This window comes from Cucurbita moschata, unplaced genomic scaffold (assembly GCF_002738365.1).
Source record: "Cucurbita moschata cultivar Rifu unplaced genomic scaffold, Cmos_1.0 Cmo_Scf00022, whole genome shotgun sequence".
Classification (NCBI taxonomy): Eukaryota; Viridiplantae; Streptophyta; class Magnoliopsida; order Cucurbitales; family Cucurbitaceae; genus Cucurbita; species Cucurbita moschata.
Genome location: NW_019268538.1, coordinates 2519167 through 2541463, shown reverse-complemented (window position 1 = coordinate 2541463; position 22297 = coordinate 2519167). Strand labels below are relative to the sequence as shown.

At 37.7% G+C, this 22297-nt stretch overlaps 5 protein-coding genes across 9 annotated transcripts; 4 read left to right on the top strand and 1 right to left on the bottom strand.

Annotated features, from left to right (window-relative positions):
- Window positions 1-285: 285 nt before the first annotated feature.
- Window positions 286-6483, top strand: LOC111459484 (nuclear pore complex protein NUP96). Its single transcript, XM_023102412.1, has 6 exons — window positions 286-590; window positions 1025-3633; window positions 4814-4937; window positions 5270-5415; window positions 5528-5625; window positions 5836-6483. Exons 1-6 carry the CDS (start codon window positions 557-559, stop codon window positions 6029-6031), a joined length of 3207 nt encoding a protein of 1068 aa, XP_022958180.1. The 5' UTR covers window positions 286-556; the 3' UTR covers window positions 6032-6483.
- An 879-nt stretch (window positions 6484-7362) lies between these two features.
- Window positions 7363-11920, top strand: LOC111459267 (cysteine desulfurase 1, chloroplastic-like). 3 transcript variants are annotated; one of them, XM_023102082.1, is made up of 11 exons: window positions 7363-7665; window positions 7897-8030; window positions 8115-8274; window positions 9430-9616; window positions 9723-9868; window positions 9946-10018; window positions 10161-10173; window positions 10350-10449; window positions 11092-11250; window positions 11323-11557; window positions 11731-11920. In XM_023102082.1, exons 1-10 carry the CDS (start codon window positions 7429-7431, stop codon window positions 11491-11493), a joined length of 1380 nt encoding a protein of 459 aa, XP_022957850.1. In that variant the 5' UTR covers window positions 7363-7428; the 3' UTR covers window positions 11494-11557; window positions 11731-11920. The 3 variants fall into 3 exon arrangements, with proteins under 3 accessions (XP_022957850.1, XP_022957848.1, XP_022957851.1); XM_023102080.1 differs by having other exon boundaries at window positions 10110-10173; XM_023102083.1 differs by lacking the exon at window positions 11731-11920 and having other exon boundaries at window positions 10110-10173; window positions 11300-11383.
- A 901-nt stretch (window positions 11921-12821) lies between these two features.
- Window positions 12822-15465, top strand: LOC111459264 (cyclin-B1-4-like). The gene is made up of 8 exons (XM_023102075.1): window positions 12822-13215; window positions 13533-13660; window positions 13735-13941; window positions 14026-14148; window positions 14236-14484; window positions 14568-14729; window positions 14826-15007; window positions 15091-15465. The coding sequence occupies exons 1-8, from the start codon at window positions 12837-12839 to the stop codon at window positions 15242-15244; spliced, it is 1584 nt and encodes a 527-aa protein (XP_022957843.1). The 5' UTR covers window positions 12822-12836; the 3' UTR covers window positions 15245-15465.
- Window positions 15466-16308: 843 nt separating this feature from the next.
- On the bottom strand, window positions 16309-17915 carry LOC111459270 (molybdopterin synthase catalytic subunit). 3 transcript variants are annotated; one of them, XM_023102089.1, is made up of 2 exons: window positions 17663-17915; window positions 16309-17446 (listed from the first exon to the last, which is right to left on the bottom strand). In XM_023102089.1, exon 2 carries the CDS (start codon window positions 17194-17196, stop codon window positions 16498-16500), a length of 699 nt encoding a protein of 232 aa, XP_022957857.1. In that variant the 5' UTR covers window positions 17197-17446; window positions 17663-17915; the 3' UTR covers window positions 16309-16497. The 3 variants fall into 3 exon arrangements, with proteins under 3 accessions (XP_022957857.1, XP_022957856.1, XP_022957855.1); XM_023102088.1 differs by having other exon boundaries at window positions 16309-17231; window positions 17663-17914; XM_023102087.1 differs by having other exon boundaries at window positions 16309-17209; window positions 17663-17914.
- Window positions 17822-21929, top strand: LOC111459737. The gene is made up of 4 exons (XM_023102765.1): window positions 17822-17915; window positions 18143-18955; window positions 20488-20651; window positions 20740-21929. Exons 1-4 carry the CDS (start codon window positions 17822-17824, stop codon window positions 21826-21828), a joined length of 2160 nt encoding a protein of 719 aa, XP_022958533.1. The 3' UTR covers window positions 21829-21929.
- The last annotated feature ends 368 nt before the right edge of the window (window positions 21930-22297 follow it).

Here is a 22297-nt window from a genome sequence, read left to right as displayed (position 1 = left end):
ATATTAAAGTAAATTTTTATTGAAAGTTTTTTTTTTTTTACTTAATTTTGTGTAAAATATTATTTCATTGAAATTAGCGAGTTTTAGGTTAAAATTTGCGAGTCTTCTTGGAGTATCAGGACATTTCACGGTGAGAAAAAGGCTATAAATCCTTAATTTTACTTATGAACACCACAAGGGTTATTTATCAAAGAATGGAAACAAAAATGGTGGCCCGGTTGCTGGTGGGGCCCTTCCTCCGGCGGGCCCTTGTTTTCCGAACTTATTTAAGGCAAGGGGAGTGCTTATTATTGGAGGGAGCGGGAAATTTTTTGGGCCCTTTACCGGAGAAAGCTTGTCGGCGAAATAAGACCCATCGGAGCACTGGAGACTCGAAGCTGATGGTGATTATTGATGAAGTTTACTTTTTGTCTATTGTGAGAAATGGACATTGATACTTTTCAGAAATCGAGGGCCAAAACTCCTATTTCGATTTACTGCTGAGTCGGTACGGATTACTTGGTTTCTTCTTCCTCGCGAAAACCCTAAACCCTTCTTCTTCACTTTGCTCTTTCCCATGGCGTCGTCCTCTTGTCTGCCAGTGGTTTCCGGTAATTCTTTCCATCTCTGGAGCTTTATTTTCAATGCTCTTGTTGACTTTTTTTGGGTGCTTGAAGAAATTGTAGCATAATTGTGCAGTTGCCTTGGTTTATGTGTTTCTTACTCTGTTAATGCTGGCTTGTTCTGTATAGAGAAAGGTTATTGGTGTTTATTTTGAACGAATATTCTTGAATGTTGCTAGACTGAGGTTTGAGTTACATCCACGCTTTGTAGCCGAAATGTCATTGAAAACGAAATATCGCTGTAGTCTCAACGGAATCTTGAGCCGAATTCTGATCGATCAATCTGTTCTTTTTTTCCTTTTTCTTTTTGTCCACGACTTCAGTAATGCAGACAATTTAGTTTATCTGACAAGTTAATACTCGTTTCTAGTTGCTCTACGTATAAATGTGTTCAAAATTAAATTTGGTGTGTTTTACTGCAGAGAATTTCAGTGAAGTTCATGATGCAAGAAGGTACCTATTACCCTTTACAAGTTCTAGGTCGGATCTTGATGCTACGACCTCTGAAGATCAAGCTGCTTCACTACACAAGAGAAGAAGAATTGCCTCTAGTGCTGACATTTCATCTCATGATCATTTGAAGGAGCTTAAAAATTCCTTTCCAACATTGCAGTCTCCTGATTACTATATGTCTCCAAGCTTAGAGGAACTGTCTATCCATGTCCTGGAAGATCCGGATTATGTTAGTCAGGTGTTAGATTTTACGATAGGACGTTGTGGTTATGGATCTGTCAAGTTTCTTGGGAAGACTGATATCAGATGGTTAGATTTAGACCAAATTGTCAAGTTTCATAGGAATGAAATAATTGTGTATGAAGATGAAACTACAAAGCCTGTAATTGATCAAGGCCTGAACAAGCCTGCTGAAGTTACTTTAGTTCTCCGGTCAATAACAGCCAGCTTTTTGGAGAGGCAATATGATAATGTTGTGAAGAAATTGAAGTACATTTCCGAGAGACAGGGAGCTCGCTTCATTTCATTTGATCCAGAAAATTGCAAATGGAAGTTCTCAGTTGACCATTTCAGCCGGTTTGGCTTGACGGAAGACGAAGAAGAAGATATTGTAATGGATGATGCTAATGCAGGACAAGATTCTGCAGAAATGAACTGCAACGAGATTTCTGATAATAATGAAAATAATTCAATGGATTTCACTGAATCTGTGCTTTGCCATTCTCTGCCTGCTCATCTTGGGCTTGATCCATTAAAGATGAAAGAAATGAGAATGGTCATATTTCCTGAAGATGAGCAGGAATTTGAGGATTATAGTGAATCCCCTAAATTTCAAAAGTCATTCACAGGTAGAGAACTTATGAGATCTCCTCTTAAGGATTCTTCTCAGAGAACGAGCCAAAAATTGAATTCTCCAGTTGTCAGAAAGACTCCATTAGCATTGCTTGAATATAAACAGGGTAGCCTTGACTCAAGTCCTCCGGGTTCTATTTTGCTGTCCCAACCAAAAAAGGTAACTCCTGTTAAGCCCTGGAAGGCAGAAGGTTTTAAGCTGGATCTCACGCAAGAAACTCCAATTACTATAAATCATTCTCGCAACATAGTCGATGCAGGTTTGTTTATGGGTAGGTCATTTCGCGTGGGATGGGGTCCTAATGGCATCCTAGTTCATACTGGAAATTTGGTGGGGAGTACAAATTCACAGAATGTCCTATCATCCGTAGTAAATGTAGAGAAAGTTGCCATTGATAATGTGGTCAGAGATGAAAATAGTAAAGTGTGTAAAGAACTAGTTGAATTTGCTTTTGATCTTCCTTTAAATTTACACAAGGAAATGAATCATGAATTTGAAGAAGAAGTGGGATCCTCCAATTTGAAACTTCAAAAGGTTGTCTTCAATCGTCTAATGCTTTCAGATATCTGTAGGGGCTATATAGATATTGTTGAAAGGCAACTTGAAGTTCCTGGATTACCTTCTTCTACTCGTGTAGTCTTGACACATCAGATAATGGTCTGGGAGTTAATAAAAGTTCTTTTTTCTGAAAGGGAAAATACTGGGAATTTGAGAAATTTGACCGATGATAATGAGGAAGACATGATGCAGGATATGAAAGAAGCTTCTCTGGAAGTTGACCTGGAAGCACTCCCTCTTATTCGGAGGGCTGAATTTAGCTGTTGGCTGCAAGAGAGTGTTTTCCCTCAGGTGCAATATGAATTGGGTTCATTAAATGATTCCAGTTATCTTGAACATATATTTCTTCTTATGACTGGGCGGCAGCTGGATGCAGCAGTCCAACTTGCTTCATCTAGAGGTGATGTGAGACTTGCTTGTTTGCTGAGTCAGGCTGGTGGATCCACTGTGAATCGCACAGATGTAGCTCTACAACTTGCTATTTGGAAAAAGCATGGAATGGATTTCAGCTTCATTGAGGAGGAACGGACAAGGTTATATGAGTTGCTGGCAGGGAATATATATGGTGCTTTGCACCATATTAAACTTGACTGGAAGAGATTCCTAGGGCTGTTGATGTGGTATCATCTACCACCAGATGCCACTTTGCCTGTAATCTTTCACTCTTATAAACATCTTCTTAAGAATCGAAGGGCCCCACTCCCTGTTCCAGTTTATGCTGATGAGCCGCAAGAACTTGCTCTGGAGTCTAATTCGAAGGAATGTCTTGACCTCTCATACTTTCTCATGCTTCTTCATGCTAATGAAGATCCTGAATTTGGTTGTCTTAAGACTATGTTAAGTGCCTTCTCATCAACAGATGACCCACTCGATTATCACATGATTTGGCATCAACGTGCAGTGTTGGAAGCTATTGGTGCAATCAGTTCTAATGATTTGCATAGTCTGGATATGGCATTCGTCTCTCAATTGTTGTGTTTGGGACAATGTCATTGGGCCATCTATGTGGTCCTTCACATGCCTTTCCGTGATGATTTTCCACACCTCCAGGCTAAAGTTATCAGGGAAATCCTATTCCAGTACTGTGAAATATGGAGTTCACAAGAATCACAATTAGAATTTATTGAGAACTTGGGTGTTCCAAGAATATGGCTACACGAGGCTATGGTATGTTATATACTCCCATAGTTGCTATTTTACGTCTCAAAACTTCTCTTCTTATTTTTATTTATTACGTATACTATAAATTTACTTCTTTAATATTTGCTGCACTATGTATCTTTGCCGCTGTTGTTAAAATTATTTATTCTAGTCGCATGGTCGAAGATTGTAACTATTGAAAACCCCCTAGAATATAATAATTGAACGGTCCAATTCGGTCTTATGTGATACATTGTGTAAAATTCTTAGAAAATGGTTGCCTCTTTCCTGGCTGACTAAGTTCTCTAAAATGCTTCTTCTAGTGTTATGAAGGGTAAAAATTCCTTAACTTCAGGTAATTTTAGAAAATTCATCCAATGGGACTTTACCATCAGTCTTGTTCGTTTATTCTCGTGACTCTTTGTGAAAGAGTTAGTTGAGATTGCTATGGCTCTTTTCAATCTTGGATAGAAGTTTCTTCACCTGTATCTTCTACTTAAATAATTGCGGTAAATTTTATCACTAATATGCACCCCTTGAGAATGGAGCACTTTTATCAAAAAAATTTTTGGTGAAATAATGTGTTTATGAATTTTCATTAAGTTGGGTACAAGCTTACAATGGCGGTAATTTTGGGGTCAGTATTTTTTATTTTTTATTTATTTTTGAAAGGTAGCAGAAGAAAGAAACTCCTTTTTAAAAGCATCATGTCTATTCTTTTGTGTATCTTGCAAGAGAGGAATAGTAAATTCTTGAGGATTGTTTTGGCAAAAGTTTGGAGTAGATTGTGCTAACAGTCGTGATTTGGGTGCGAATCTCGGTTTTGTAGAAGAATGCTGGTAGGACTCTTTGATGGGACCTATTATTGAAACAAAATGACAGAATATTGCATGATCCGTATGATGGCTGGTGGTAGTACTTTCATTTAGGCTCTAATTACAGTTCTTTTGTTAGGTGTTTGCATTATCTGGGTACCCATTTCGTAATCGTTTGTCTCCCTTGCTCCTGTATACTTCGTTTTTATAACAATTTTTTTTTTTTTTTTGTTCCTATCAAGGGAATTACTATGAAAATGATTTTTTTTCCGATTTTCTGTGGTCACAATTTTCCATTGCTTCTCTTGAATATATTATAGTCTTGGAAATGAAAGTTATTGTCTTAATGGCCATCTATCCATCTAAATTAATTGTTTGATATTGCTTTTCAGGCAGTTTTTTTCAGTTACCATGGAAATCTTCCAGAGGCCCTTGAACATTTCATTGAATGTAGAAATTGGCATAGAGCTCATACTATTTTTATGACTTCAGTTGCTCACAGATTATTCCTGTCGGGTAAGAGTTCGTATTGCTTTTTCAGTAACATGAAGTGTTCGCTCTAATTACATAGCTAGGTTTTCATGATGATCATGCTTTGATACTTCATACATGTACTGGAAACAGTAAGATGATTTCAGATCTATCATTGTCGTATATATTTAATGGGACTGGGTTGTAAGTTTCTGTGTTGGTTTAGAACAAAATACAGTTCGTCTCGTTTTTTAGGATATATTCAAGTTTCATCCATAAGTCCGTGATACCAGGTCTTTCATTTAGCTAATTAATTTTTTCAGTAGGATAAGACGTTGATGCTAAAATCTGTTGATCTTCCCATTCATATGATGCAGCTGAGCACTCGGATATATGGAAGCTTGCTACTTCAATGGAGACCCACAAGTCTGAAATAGTAAATTGGGAACTCGGAGCTGGACTTTATATATCGTTCTATTCACTACGAAGTTCTTTGCAGGAAACCGATGAAGCGAGCGAATTGGTACGCACACCTAAGCTTTTCTTTTCTAGCATTGTCACCAACTAAGCAAACGAGTTTTGAATCCAAAGCTTTGGATCTGGATTTGAATTTGTTCCAAATTATTACATTGCAGGACTCGCTTGAAAGCCGAAATGCTGCTTGTGGGAAATTTCTTGGTCGATTAAATGAATCATTGGCAATTTGGGGTGACAAATTACCAGTTGAGGCAAGGTATGTAGAATCCTCAACTGTGACAATAAAATATGCTATTTGATTGATTCAGCTGGGTTTCTTCATGACTCATTAACCATAATATGCTCCTCTTAAGAACTTTCACCTACTCTTCTGGAAATCTGGACCCTTTTTCTGTACATTTATTTGTTCTTGTAGCATTGTAGCATTAAGGGATTAGTATTGAGTTGTTCATTAATCTGTACGCAGAGTTGTGTACTCAAAGATGGCCGAGGAGATCAGTAAATTACTTTTATCAGATATTGGGGAGGGTTCTACGCGTGATGCTCAGTTAAGCTGCTTTGACACTATTTTTACTGCCCCATTGCGAGAAGACCTGCGCTCAAGTCACTTGCAGGATGCAGTTTCTCTTTTTACTTGTTACCTGTCTGAAATCACATCATAGTCTTCTTCACCTCCCCAAACACGACTACGCAGCTTCGATATTTAACCCGAGAATCGTGTTCTTGCATATATTTTGACGCCTGCCTCTATTCTTTGTACACATTTGAACAAGTAGAGGCAGCAGCAGTGAAGTTTTGCAGACCCCCCCCTATTCCCGACGCACCGCCCAGCGAAAAGGTTTGTTTTTGATTCCTGATGTTGCAATATCAGCAATCAATCCGAACACAAAGTTCAAAGGAACGAAATAATCGGTTCTTGAATCGGTATTTGTTAGAACTATACCTTCCCTTAAAGTAGTCGTTATGATGGTAGCTATATGTATTTCTCATAGAATTTTTTGCTGATTTATCTTCACTTGAACTCGTGAGCATAGTAGCTTTCGCTTCTGAGTATCAGTTCTTGTCATTATCATGATTTAAACCATATGAATGCGTAGATTCCAATATTTTCTGATCTACCATCAAAAATAATTTTCCCTTGACAGCTCCATCTTTGAAATGGAAAGGTAAAACTCTTTGGTCTTTTGTAATATCATCTTTATTGGCATCAGAACTGCGTCGAAGAATTAGCTCGCTGCTATAGCGAGTGCCGATCTTGACATCAGATCAAAATGTTCTGCGAATTGGAACGTTATTAGGATTGGGGTATGGAGATTTGAATCTCGGACCACAATATGAGTAAATGATGAGCTTGGGTTTGTGTGTAACACCTCTTTTTTCAGTTTTTCTTAGGAAAAAAAGTTAGATTTAGTCGAATATTTATTCGATTGTTCAAAAGAACAAATTCTTTTAGGATGAACTCGAAGACTTTAAAAAAAACTTTTTGTCCCGTTATTTTTTATTTTTTATTTTCAGACCTCAAAGTTTATGATGTTTTAAAGCATTTTTAAAATCAAATTGTGTTTAGTTATGTTTTGGTTTTTTTTTTTTTTTTTTAATTGAAAATACTTTATTGAATTTTTAGTTATGTTTTTTCCATTTAAAACTTGCCCAAAAGTTTGTATTTTCAAGAGTTTTATTTTTTTTATTATCCCACTCTTATTTTGTATTTTCGAGAGTTTTATTGATAAATAAAATTTACCATTTTTTTTAGTAATATTTAATTTTAGTTTCGAATTTGAAAATTAAAATTTATAAGAGAGATTGATATAATATAAATTAGAAAAACTTAATTATTTAATTTTAAACTTTTTTTTATTACTATTTAATTTTAGATTAAGAGCCTAATATAATGTAAGGGGATTATTGAATGTTAACTATTTAATCGTATATTGTTTTAGTATTATTTACAAAAATCGAAATTTATAAGTAAATGTATATATAAGAAAGTGTAACGAATTAAAAGTATGAGTTTCATCCATTCGGCTCTGTTCGATTCTCAAGGTTGGGGACGGAGAAGATGATGGAAGGTGTGGCGCTGAAGCTCCAATTCAGAAATCCTACTCATTGCAGTTCCCTTTTCTCCTCCACAGTCCGCCATTCCTCTCCTTCTTTTCTCCGCTGCAGCTTCCGCAGATTTTCCTCTCCTTTCTCAGTTTCTGCCTCTGCTTCCACCGCTAGGGAAACCGACAACTTGCATCTCGGCTCACTTTCCCTTGGGCACATAACTCGACCTGATTTCCCTATCCTCCATCAGGTTCTTGTGTTTATGTGTGTGTGTGTTTGATTCTCTATGTTTTTCTTTGCTAATTTGGCCGATTCTCTGTTTGCATTAATCATATGGTCATATGTCGTCTATTGGTTATAAGATTATTTAAGGCTATGAATTAGGTTTTATTGAGTATCACTGTTTGAGTTTCAATAGGTTATTGTTGTACTGTATTAGTACTTTATGCGGTGGAGTTAATGGCTGTGTTGTGATCTGCAGGAAGTAAATGGCTCCAAGCTTGTCTACTTGGACAACGCTGCCACCTCGCAGAAACCCCGTGCTGTGTTGAAAGCTTTGCAGAATTACTATGAGGCTTACAATTCAAATGTTCATCGTGGCATGCACTTCTTGAGGTAGATTACTTTGGTATTAAACGTGAATGAAAACGATGTCTATCTGCAATGATCACTTGTAATTGCGACCATTTATGACTATAGTACGAAGGCAACTGACGAGTATGAATTGGCAAGAAAGAAGGTTGCGTCTTTTATCAATGCTAGAGATGCTAGTCAGATTGTTTTTACAAGGAATGCAACTGAAGCTATCAATCTAGTGGCTTATTCCTGGGGCATACCTAACTTAAAATTAGGAGATGAGGTGCGTATTGACGGCTATTGCATCAACGTTAGTAGTTTAAGGCTGGTGATGGCCTTGCAAATATGTACTGTTTAATGCATGTGTATGTACCGATTCTGTATGTGCATGTTATTTGAAACCGAAACAAAATTTGTTACTAATTATTATGCCGAAAAGAAGTATGGTTAATCCACTGAGTTCTTTTGAGTAATATTGTATACTTGGCTATTGTTGCTCAATAGGTGACCCCACTATTGGGGTCAGGGAACGCAAACACATGCAATTTATGTTCTATGGACCTATCGTTAAAACCATTATAGGTGTGGCCTCCTGTCCGGACAAATTAGATGTGTAGTACTTTCCTACACACGACCCACACGTGCGAGCGTGGATCCCTAGGCGGTTCGTACCTCCCTAGACCCATCATAGTTGAGCTAGTTGTCCGTAGCAACGTTTGGAGGTCAGCGGACTCTCTGAGTATCATGCGAGGCATGATTATCATCATCATCATATTGTACGCGTCTGTACTCATCATCATAAATTGGGAAGTGACATGATGATGATGCATGATAATGTGATGATGTAAGATGTATGATGATGAGATAACTTAATATGACGTTATTCCATATTAAGAGGATGTGCATATATTAAATGCCACAATGCATTATGACGACGAGTTTTCTAAGACACAACCTTAAATTGATGTTAATGATGATGAACATATGAAAGTCAATGCATGCATATTACTTAGAGTAACTAAGTAAACGGTGTATAGGAGTGTGTCAAGACCTCATGCATATTGTGTCTCTATTCTTGTATATCAGTTAGTGCATAAATTTTGTGTGCTGGAAGTTCAAGTTGTTTGAGTTTCATGGAGTGGGTATGGAGAAGCTTTGCACTTCCCATTAAAATCTGTCAATTTAAATGGGTTTACATTTTATACTTGATCGTATTCATGTTGATTGTCTAAGGTGGAGCTTTTTAAAAACTCAGTTTTAGGCTGTGCTTCATTGAGCTTATCTGTGTCTGAGTGTAGTTTGGCTTTATTGCTGTGAGATCTTGTGAAGGTGTTTCTGAAGTTGGATTTAAGTTAATAAAAGTGCTTTGCCTGCATTCATTATATTTTTAAGTACATGGAACCTCACACTGTATTAACTATTTTTTCTTTCAGTGCAGGTCATAATTACAGTTGCTGAACATCACAGTGCTATTGTCCCCTGGCAAATTGTAGCTCAAAAGACTGGTGCTGTTCTGAAGTTTGTGAATTTAGGTGAACATGAAATTCCAAACTTGAAAGATTTCAAGGAGATGTTTTCAACAAAAACGAAGCTTGTGGTTACCCATCATGTCTCAAACGTACTAGGTACACTCTTCTATTTGATAACGATACAACTCAATGAATGAAGAAGCAAAGAAAAGAACTACAGGACATTCCCCCTTCTCTTGACTTGATTTAATTCTTTCTGCAGCGTCTGTTCTTCCAATTGAAGAAATAGTTGGCTGGGCACATCGTTTTGGAGCAAAAGTGGTAGTAGATGCATGCCAGAGTGTTCCACATATGGTTGTTGACGTCCAGGTGCTTGATGCTGACTTTCTTGTTGCTTCTTCTCACAAGGTTAGGAAATTTTCTTACTGATAAAATCTTGAGCCTTACATTTGTGCATATGAAGTTAAGGAATAAACATGCTTCAGATGTGTGGGCCTACGAGCATTGGATTTTTATATGGAAAGAGTGAGCTCTTGTCTGCAATGCCTCCATTCTTAGGTACGCTCTTTGGGAAGATAAGTAAAAATGTATCAGGTAGTTAATGAGAAGTCATTATTTAATGTCCTTATTTGGTCCTACATGGCTCTAGGTGGTGGAGAGATGATATCAGATGTATTTCTTGACCATTCCTCATACGCAGAACCTCCTTCCAGGTTAGTGAACTGCATGCAATTTTGTCTTTTTCTTTGTATTTTAACATAATGATAATTTCGTACTTGATAATTCATGTATTTGGAGTAACCGTAAGATCTAAATAACTGACTTCTTGAATGGTTCTATAATTTTGTGATGTCTATTTCTATTAATAACTCATTTTCTGCTCCATTAGATTTGAGGCTGGGACACCAGCAATTGGAGAGGCAATTGGGTTGGGAGCTGCTATTGATTATTTGTCTGGAATCGGCATGCAAAAGATTCATAGTTATGAAGTGAGTTGATTGTACTTTGACATAATGCATCTCATTCCTTGAGTTGGGGGTGAAAAAATTGTGAATGTGGGAAGCCTTCAGGTTGTCAACTAAATAGATGCATAGCATAGTAATCAAATCGTTCCGTTACTCATTTGGCCCAGTGGTCAATAAAAGGCTTAGATAGAATGAGTGGGGTTCAAGTTATGTTCCATTTGGGGATTTAATACTCTATGAATTAGGTAGAATAAGACGGTTGTCCACCCAATGAGAATAATCGAGGTGGCATAACTTGACTTGATACCCTATAAATTACCTTAGCAACCAAATATGGTAGAATCAGACGGTTGTCCACTCCATGAGAATAATCGAGGTGGCAACCGAATGTGGTAGAATGAGACGGTTGTCCACCCAATGAGAATAATCGAGGTGGCATAACCTGACTTGATATCCTATGAATTACCTTAACAACTAAATGTGGTAGAATCAGACGGTTGTCCACCCCATGAGAATAATCGAGGTGGCATAACCTGACCCTGACCCAGATACTACGGAGGTAAAAAGAGAGGAAAATTAGGTTACTTGGAACTCTGAAAACTGAAAATGTAGAATAGAGATGATAAATATGTTTACTAGCTTTGATGCTCAGCTGTCTGCAAACAGGTTGAATTGGCGAATTATCTGTATGAAAGCCTTCGTGCAGTGCCTAACATTCACATATATGGCCCAGCTCCCACAGGAAGTGTTCAACGAGCTGCGCTCTGTTCCTTCAATATTGAAAACATTCACCCAACCGACATTGCATCCTTTCTCGATCAACAGGTACTATATCTGAATTAGAATTTGAACCCTACTTTTAACCCTTCTCAAGTAGGTGAAAATATTCTAATGCAGCACGGTGTAGCCATCCGATCAGGACACCACTGTGCACAGCCCCTCCACCGGGCACTCGGCGTGACCGCGAGTGCACGAGCTAGCCTTTACTTCTACAACACAAAAGAGGATGTGGACTACTTTATCCAGGCTCTAAATGATGCTGTAAGTTTCTTGGACGCTTTGAGGTAGAGATCAGGCAATACCAACTTCCTGGTCTGGTAGGTCCACAGCTTGAACTGAACCTTCAATAATGCTGTCAGTTCTTACTTGCTATCTCACAGAAAGGTCTTTTACGAAGACTATATGACTTGCAACCAAAAGAGAAAGATGATTTGCTACTTGCTTAACCGATTTCTTGCTCTCAGGCCGCCTCTCAACAATTTGATTTGAAGGAGGCTACTTTCCTATCTTTCTAAATCCCAGGCCCTAGGCACTCTATTTCTTGGTCTATTTCTGGGTTATATTGAGCCAGCAGTGTGACATTTACTGCCAGCTTTTTGCCCTTGTAATTACTCCTGGTTTTAGGCTTTAGAATACTCATAAACTAATTTAATTTAGCTATAGTTTCATGGACTCCATGAGATATTATATATAGCTTTGTTTTACGAGATTTTAATTATTTCTCAATTAGCTATCTTATATTCTAAGAGATATCTATCAACATGGGTAATATTTTAAACGGTAGATGTTAACAGTTGATATACAATATCACGCCATAGTAAACTATATTATAATTATTATCACATGACTAAATAATATCCATAGTAATGTAAATAATATTTTCTTTATTTAAAGTTAAATTATTATTTACATGAGTTCTGGAAAGGTAACTTGAGTATGTTCGTTCCATTGATAAGATAATAATTTACATGAGTACGAAGAGAGGGATTTGCAACATGTAGCTCGATTATCAGTTTTCTTAAGAACATAAGAACATAGCAAAGTGAAGTAAATATTTGAAATTCTTACAAAAAAAAGTTTCTGGAGATTCGAATTTTTAACCGTTTAGAATTAACCTAATTTGATTTAAACTAATTCAAATCTGAAAAGTTAATTAAGCTAATATTGCTTTAAATTTTAATCCCACTTACTAAGAATGCTATTAATATAATTATTTTTCTAATATAGAATTTAAATATCAACCGATAAATTCTTAATATTTTAATTAAATAAATGTTTAGGCTCTCCAACATATTTCAATTGATAGTAAGTTTCAAATCATTGCGCCAAAATTAAAATAGCAAAAGATAATGAAAAAAAAAATCTAAATGTAAAAATAGAAATGGGAAATAATTAAAATATTTTCCTTTTAAAAATGATAATAATAATATTATTATTAAAGCCGTGAATTTCTATCCTAACTTTAATGGGCCCAAACTAAAGATTCGGCCCATACAAAAGGTGAATAAGCCCAATCTAAACAGATCGGAGCGTCCAACTCCAGCCTGTCGCTGAAGTGCCTATTCAGGCTCTCCTCCTAACGGCTAGTAATTCCAAATTACAATCAGACGGTACTCTGGCCGCTGGATGCGATGCCCATCCAACGGTCATCATTTCATGGAAATCAGACCGTTGTGACAGGCATTGGCTCCGCTCGCAGCTTTAAAGAGGAAACGACACAATGCCACAGAGAGCAATTGATACGGAAACGCAGAGAAAAACTGAAAAATTCTCAAGAGGAAAAAAGCGAGAACGATCGTTCGAAGAGTGAAAGAAGAAGAAGAAGAAGAAGAAGAAGAGTGTATGTGATCGACGGAGTGGCGACGAGAAACGCTGAAGGAGAGACGCTCAACAGCCGTCTCCAACTCTTTCTTTTCTCTCTGTTCCCAAGTCTTGAAGGAATTTTCGGAAGTAAGGAAGAACTAATGGCGGCTCGAGCTGTTGCTCCGCAGCAACCACTACGAATCAGAGGTGTGGAAATTAACCTACATTTATCACTTCATCTCGATTTTTCTTGTGAAACTTTAACAATTCTTGTTTTCGATGCCTATCTTTTGGAGTGATTTGTCTGATAGATGCCGGAATCTAGACTGTTTATTCTCATTGTAGTTAGCTTTCGGTCCTGATTTTACTGTACTGTTATCGACTTGTCTTGATCCTGGTTCTTCGATCTTTTTCTTATTGTTAGGGCTTGTTTGGTTCCTGACTTTTTCCTCCTTTCATCCTGTAACTGATTTTGAGATTTCCTTGAATTCCTCACTTATCATTTGACTATATTGATATTGAAGGTGAAGGTAAGCCGAAGATGGTAGAGGCTGAAGGAAGAACAAGGCGAGTTCTTCAAGATATAGGGAATCTGGTGCCTGATCGAGCCGTGGAAGGGAAACTCGGCCCTCAACCGGCCGAGAAGAACAAGGTAGAGATCTGGCACAATAATCCTGATAATTTTAGTAAATATATCTCAGATCCTCATGAAAACTTAATTTGCAGAAAGCAATCACCCAAAAGCTGGGAGGGGGAGTAGGAAAGGGAGGCGATGTGGCGGCGAAGGCTACGGTAGTTGAGAAATGCAAAGCTGAGAAACCTAAGACTGTACTCAGCTCCGTCGACAGGCGACATATAATCAACATCAGCGATGGTAAATCAAGGGATAAGAATAAGAGGACTCTGACTTCAACTCTTAGTGCCAGAAGCAAGGTAATGCCATTTTCTTTACCCAATTCATTGAGTATTGCTTTTAATCTTCTGCTAAAGTAACGTATATCAAATTTGATTCTAAAGGCTGCCTGTGGGCTCAATAATCCACTGGATTCAGTAGCTAATATTGATGAAGCAGATGCTAACAACGAATTGGCAGTTGTTGAATACATCGATGATATGTACAAGTTCTACAAGCTTGCAGAAGTACGCCACTATTTGCTCTCATTTTCCTACTTATGTTCCAGCTTTTCTTCCCTTTTTGTAACATTTGAAGCCTTGTTTTTGCTGCAGGATGAAAACATAGTGACAGATTACATGGGAACACAGCCAGATTTGAATGCCAAGATGAGGTCCATCCTCATAGATTGGTTGATTGAAGTTCATCGCAAGTTTGAACTAATGCCAGAAACCCTCTACCTCACAGTCAACATTGTAGACCGATTCCTATCCTTGAAGACTGTGCCAAGGAGAGAGCTTCAATTAGTTGGAGTCAGCTCTATGCTGATAGCATGCAAATATGAAGAGATTTGGGCCCCAGAGGTATATCAATGGCTAAATTCTAAAAACACCAATATCACTGTCTTGTGTTCCTTCAGCCTCATGATTGGATATTGAATACGCAGGTCAATGATTTTGTGAGTATATCTGCAAATACTTACCAGAGAGAACAGATTTTGGTGATGGAGAAAGTAATCTTGGGGAAGTTGGAATGGCTTCTAACAGTTCCTACACCCTATGTTTTTCTTGTTCGATACGTCAAGGCTTCTGAGCCGTCCGATGAGGAGGTGGGTTGTGAGATTCTCATAAAACTGCATGAAAAGTGTTTGGTAACTGAAGAAATCTTAAGAAAGCATAATAAATTTCTCTTCCTCCTAATGCAGATGGAGAACATGGTGTTTTTTCTAGCTGAGCTTGGTCTGATGAACTACCCCATAGCCATATCATACAGCCCATCAATGATTGCTTCAGCAGCTGTTTATGCTGCACGATGCACACTGGATAAGAGCCATCTCTGGACAACAACATTGCAGCATCATACAGGCTATGTTGAAGATGAGTTGAAGTAATAAACACAAACTTCCTCGAAAGTTCTTTTCTTTTTTTCTTCATAAACATCTGATGAACTATGTCCAATTTTTTGTGCAGGGAATGTGCAGAGCTCCTTGTGAACTTGCACCGTGGGGCTGCAGATAGCAAGCTGAAGGCTGTGTATAGGAAATATACGAGCCCAGATCGTAGTGCAGTTGCTCTGTTTCCTCCAGCTAGAAGTATCAGCCCAGATCGCAGTTTAGAAGTATGATCATAAGGGTTGGGTTTTCCTTATTCTATTCTTTTTTGTGTAGGAGATCATTTTGCTGTTAATGATCTCATCTTGTTGTTAGCTGCTAATATGGCTCTCTGTGTGTATTATTAGAGTTGTGATGCTTAATTACTCTATTAATTCCTTTTGCATTCTTACGTTCAGTGAATGAGAGAGGTCAGGGTTTCACCTAATATAATATATCTTTGGATGTGTTCATACTACTTGATTACTCCAATTTATTTGTTCAAATCTCTGTGCATTGTGGCTTGGGTGGAGGAGGAAGTTTGAATCACGACCATAATGAATGATATAATGATTTTTCTTCGCAATAAAATGTTTTTTTTTTAAGCCCTAAGAAAGAAATTTCATCCAAACAAGCCCAAAAATTGCTCGGGGGAGGCGGGAGGCCCCAAGGTTGCTTGGGCGGGAATTTGAATCACGACCCTTAATAATGTTTGAAATGACTTTCTTATAAGAGCTTTTAAAAACGTTTTTCTTCAAGAAATTTTGTACAAGCCCAAAATTGCCATTAAAGTAAACAAAAATTATCCGTCCACAAATTCCAGTATTTCAATTCAAGTTGATTATATTTTGCCTCTTCCTCGGAGAAAGACATCATACAATTCCTTGCAGATTTGATCATCCATATAATATACAAAAAGAAGCTCCAGATATTTGATATATTTCTCTTTCAGAACGAGATCTCAATTCGACCGTTTCTTAGATATCTTAAAGCTGGAATCCATATAATATATACAAAAAGAAACTCCAGGTATTTGATATATTTCTCTTTCAAAATGAGATCTCAATTACAGCGACCGTTTCCATTGGATATCTTACAACTGGAATCCCTCTTTTTTCGAAGTTTTTAATCATACCCCAAATAATAACCTTACCTTCTAAGCGTCCAAAAACAAAATTTTTGGGCAAAACAAAAAAAATCAGTCTAGAGATGAAGTTTTGAATCACAAGCATAATAATGAAATGACTTTCTAACAGTTTAAAAACAAATTTTTTGGCCAAAACAATGTTTCAAAATTGAAGGATACCAACTTTGGATCAGAACAAAAACAATTGAAGGAAGTTATTTGAATCTTTTTCTCTAAGCAACATAGTGTTGGATTCTCTTCTTCCCCTTCATGGCCCTTGAAATGTATGTATAACAGTAATGTTTGAATCAGAAAAGAAAAAATTCCCATTGAGAGAGAAGAAGAAATTATCTATCCATCACTATCATCAATGGTGATTCCTCATTCATTCACCTTAACTTTCGAGCCACAGCAGCTTTTCCTTACATGCCTTTGAGCTTCTTCATCTTCTTCGTTTTCCTTCTCAACATTGTGTTGATGATTCTTTTCATGCTCTGAACTAATGCAGCTAGAAGAAGATTCTTCAGTCACCTTAACCTTTGAGCCACAGCAGCTTTTCCTACCATGCCTTGGAAGAATTTCAGCTTCATTTTCTTCACTCACATCTCCTTCCTTCTTCCCAATCTCCAATCTTCTGTCCATAAACTCAGAATTCTCCTTCCAAACCTCCCCATTATCATAAACCTCCTTTTTCCATATTGGCACAGACGCCTTAAGCTCATCGATCACGAACCGGCAAGAATCCATTGCATCAGCTCGATGAACAGCTGAAACTGCAATGAACACACTGATCTCCCCAACAGGAACAGGACCTAGTCGGTGCGCAACTGCGATTGAATGAAGGTTCCAAGACGACCTTGCAGATGAACAAATGGATTTGAGGCTCCGTATTGCCATTGGTACATAAGCCTCGTAACGCAGTTCCACCACCGTCTTGCCTTCAAAATTGTCCCGAGTAGTGCCTGAAAATGTAGAGATAGCGCCGGCCTGGGGAACACTAACAAACTTGATGTACTTTACTATGTCGATTGGGACGTTCTCTTCCAAGATTTCAACAAGATTTCTTTCCTCCAAAGCCATTTCTTACTCAAGTCTGTGTAATTTCAGCGAACAAACTTCACAAGGAAAATTTGACATCAAACTTGTTCTCCTTTGCAGATATAGAAAGTACTATTTTATTTGGTAGATTCAGTGATAAATATGAAAATCGAGGAAGAAATTCTTGAGCGTGGAACTGAAGTCAAATCGGACCGAGATGTATCGGTACACGACACAAATGCACTGCAACTTCGCTTGAATCCGAGCCGAATCGGATGCATTTTTAGATAAACTAAAGAAAAAGTATCGCAAGTCGACTCGGAGACATCGCTACGCCAATACTAACCTTTCAAATCAATGAAAGGGCAGGCTGCTAAGAAATGGACGAGAACTCGGCAACGGAGAAAAATGAAACCGAGACAAAAAATTCATGGAAGTTCGAAGTTGAATCGAAAATCAAAGACAAATCAGCGAGACAAACGCAAGATAATCAAAGACAGAAACTAACCTGTTCGTGTTCAGTTCATGAAAAGAAACAGAATCCTCTCTACCTTCAGAGACGCTCCATGATTTAATCCAAACGAAATCCAAACTTCGATCGATTCACAGTTCTCGAGCTTGCTAATTTAGCGCTCGAACCGAAAATTTGGACAACCTACATCAAGCGATGAAGATGAAGATAAAGATGACTCCACGAATTGAAAGAATCCAAAACTCAGACTCGAAATGGTACACGAGTCCATGTGGGCTCCGATTCTCAGGTGAAATAAGGGAGGCAATGGAACTGGCTGCCTTGGGCCGTTGATTTGGTTGACTTCCTTTCTTTGGATTTTCAACGGTTGAGATTGGTTCAATCACCTGATAGAAAATAAGGCTAGGCCCATAAAAAATAGGCCCATAACCACCAGATCCAAAATTGTTTATTTTAATTTATATTTTATTGTCTATTTACCTTTTTACCCTTACCCACTAATTTTTTCACCTTCAGGCCGCGAAGTAGCGTATATAAAGACTCGACTAAACTGTTTGTTCACTTCCAGAGAATCAAGACTGGAGAGTATCCCGACGCGACCCTCACTTTCCGGCGAGCTGGTAGCTGATCCGTCATCATTCTCCCCCAGCTCCGGCAGTATCAGGTCGGTAACTGCCGCTTTTATCATCAATGATTCTGTAATTGCTCTCTCACTCTCTCTGAAAATGGTCGGTCACAAGAGGCGTTTTCTTCCTCTCTTCCTCCTTGTCTCTGTTTCTATCCTCTTCTTCTTGACTCACTTCTACTCTTCCGTTCCCCCTTCCTTCCCTTCAAACCCTAACCCTAATTTTGCTCTTACTGGGAGAATCTCCGACCCTAAAACTGCTGGTTTCACTCTAATCGTGAAGGTTCTTGCTTACAATCGCCTCGATTCCGTGTCCCGCTGCCTTCGGTCCATTGCCAATGCGGATTATCTCGCCGACCGCGTACATCTCCATGTTTACATTGATCATTTCCCTCACGATGATGCGCATATCAATCTCAACGAGTCGCATCGGATCTTGCAATTTGTTGATAAACTTGTTTGGAATTTTGGGGAAAAGCTAATTCATTATCGGACGGGGAACGTGGGTTTGCAAGCGCAGTGGTTGGAGGCTTGGTGGCCGAGCTCTGACAATGAGTTTGCTTTCGTTGTGGAGGATGATTTGGAGTTATCGCCGCTTTATTATAAGTTCCTGAGGAGTTTAATTTTGAATTATTATTATAACACTTCGAATTATGATCCTTCAATATACGGGGCTTCGCTGCAGCGACCAAGGTTTGTTCCAGGTACCACTTTTCTTTTGGATGATGTCCTGTGCATGGATCTGACAAATATATGTAGATAATATTCAGATATATTCATTTATCTTGTTCTTCTTTTGACCAAATGATACAAAGTGGAGGGGGGAGGGGTGAATTTCTCAATTGATTGAAGTTCCAAGGCCTTTCTTGCTATTAAATTTCTTGATTTTATACCTGTATTTCGTTATTTTAGCGGTAGTAAGTTTTGTTGTCAGTTTGACCCCCGATCTATATCCAAAAACTGTATGTTGTGACCTTTCGAATTATACGCATCACAAACTGTATGTTGTTGCTATATGTAATAGTGGCTCATTTAAATAGGAGATCAAATTTTTAGTAATTAAAGTGTAACGAACATCTAGTTAAGATTTTTTTTGCCCCAGTTGCAGAAGTTCATCTATAACATGTTAATATACCTCTCTTTCACAAGTGCATTATGACTTTTTCCTTTTGGTACTCAAGTTTATCCTCCTTAGCTTGTGTTCATCTTGTTGGAACTAATATCTTTTGGGCGCAACGAGACCTGCTTGAAGGAACATGAGGGTAACGAGAAACAGGTCCTTGGTGTTAGGGATTTGTGGGAAAACTTAACTGTCCGTGGATTGAAGGTTACCACCTTTTGTTCACTCTTAGATTATAAGATGATTTTTCTGTTTCTTATTCAAATTTGAACATAGTCGCTTGTCTATGCTGACTAGATTGGAGGTCAAGGGACTTCAAACTTCACAACTCTAACTGTTGCCTTTTGGATCCTTAGTGATTCCCGAATATCGTTGTAAATTTTACGTCCAACTTCCAAATGAGGAGCATATCTAGTTAGTGCACTCTGATTCCATTGTTGTCCTTAGGAACCTTACAATTGGATCCAACTTTATACGGATAGAACTTCTTATAGTAGTAAATCTATCTTGAATGCTAAGAAGTTCTTTTTTATTTTATTTTGCAGTTTTCAGCATTATGTTAATTGTCTTTTACTAATACTACAGATCTTTATGAGGTTTAAAGGAGTGATTTGTTTCTCATGCCTTCAGTTTCTTTTTTTTTTTTTTTTTTTTCTTTCTAAATAATATTTTTTTTATGAGAAGGGTATGAATGTCTTTTCACCAAAACCAATTGTGGCTATAATATATATATATATATATACTTATTTTCCCAAATTATTGGTTTCACTATAAAACAATTATTATTTATTTTACCCTTTTAAAATATAATAATACTATTTATCATCTTAAAAAAATAAAGAAATAAATGAANTTTTTTTTTTTTTTTTTTTTTTTTTTTTTTTTTTTTTTTTTTTTTTTTTTTTTTTTTTTTTTTTGTCTTTCTAAATCAAACTGTTCTTCCAAGGTTCGATTGTTCAAAACAAAGTTTTACGACTTCTGTAAAAAATGTGAGAAAATGCTTCTTCGTTTTTTCTTCTCTTTTCTTTTCCTGCGCACATGGCTAGAAGTTCTAGAAACAGGTGTTCAACTTTTCCACCATCATTTTAAGGCATGCCTATTCTTTGCTGTCCACAGGTAAACATGGTAACAAAATAAGGTTGGATGACAGTACCAGATTATTTTTGTACCAGTTGGTTGGCACTTGGGGTCAGCTTCTCTTTCCAAAGCCTTGGAAGGAGTTTAGATTGTGGTATGATGAGCACAAGGCGAAGGGCATCAAGCCAATACTTGATGGCATGGTATTCATGATTATTGATTTTATGTGGTGATAATTCGTTCTTAATTTGTCTTTTAAAGTGAAAAAACCTGTTTGTGGATTATCTGCAGGTGACAACAGGATGGTACAAGAAGATGGGAGAAAGAATATGGACTCCTTGGTTCATCAAATTTATTCATTCTCGTGCCTATTTTAATATCTACACCAATTTTTTACACGAGAGAGCACTGAGTACTTCTCACAGGGATCCTGGTGTAAACTATGGAAAAACAGCTGGTCCTGATTCACACTTACTGGATGGAAGTTCACTTGATTTCAATCTCCTGGAGATGAAGCCTCTAACCGATCTGAAGCGGTACGATTTCTGCTTTAGAGAAGTCATTCCTCAAAGAATTGTTAAAAGCAAGAGTGAGCTTGGTTCTGTTCTCCACTCCGTTCAGAAACACAAAAACATAATCATTGTGAGTGTATTTGGCGTATCGGAGTCCACTGTGAGGAATTTTCTTTGCCATTTTGAAAGGTTGAACATAAGAAACTATATTTTGTTGGGCCATGAATCTGAGTTACTATATGATCTAACAAGAAGAGGACACCCAGTAATTTATGCAGACCAATTTCTGAAGACTGTCAAAACTTTCAGTTCTACGGCTTCTAAAGACACCACAGCTGAACTGGTGAAGTTAGTTCTAGCGAAGTTCTACATTGTTAAGTCATGCTTGGAACTTGGGTACAATCCTGGATTGGTAGATGGAAACATGCTTTTTGTCAATGGTGATCCATTCACAGACTCGAGGCTTGCTGACGACATCTTTTGTGGCCAGAGTGTCGAAATTTTCTTCACTAAAAGCTCATCCTCTGCTCAAAAGATGTGGGCTAGTCATATTGTCCCCGAGGCTGAAGCCATGGTAGAGTCTTCGATGAGTAGAGGTGCCTCGTCTAGAGACGACATTAGTTTCGTAGGCATAGCTAATAAGTTATTGGAACAACATGGTGCTAAGTTCAAAAGAGCTGAGAAGATGAGCTTTGTTGTGAATATTGGTAACAATCCTACCAACGCGTCATTAGGTGATGGGAAAAGGCTGCTGTTTTGGCCTGCTGATATGAACGTTAATCATGTAGAGAAACGACTTGAGGAACTGGGTTTTTGGATCATTGATGGTGACTTTTCTTGCAAGGCTGTTGTCTGTAATGGATTGTAGTACTCTATCTTTAGCAATGTCCAAACAATATTCTTTTCTAGTGACCCTTTTCTTTTATACTGAACTCTATAAGAGATATTATTTGAGATTAGAATCTTGTGGATATTCAATTTTGAGCTGATGAGTTCTCGTCCTTCGTTAATGTATATGTTCGGGTTAGATATACAGGGATGAACTCGGTCTCGCAATCTGGCCTTTCTAACGCATGTTCAGTCATGTAGGTGTCGGCCGTGCTAAATTTTTTCCAATCAAAGCATCCAACAACACAACTCGACTCTACTTGACTACACTTCATGCTCGTCCATGGAGGTAATTTGCTTTACTCAACTCTCTTTTTGATAACAAAGTAGAGTCTCGAACCTAACATTTATTAGTTTCAAATGAAGAATGCGGTGTTCTTACCTTTGCAAGCATTTACTCCTATTAAAATGAAAATAGTGATTTTACTAAACAAGCAAGAAAATCTCTT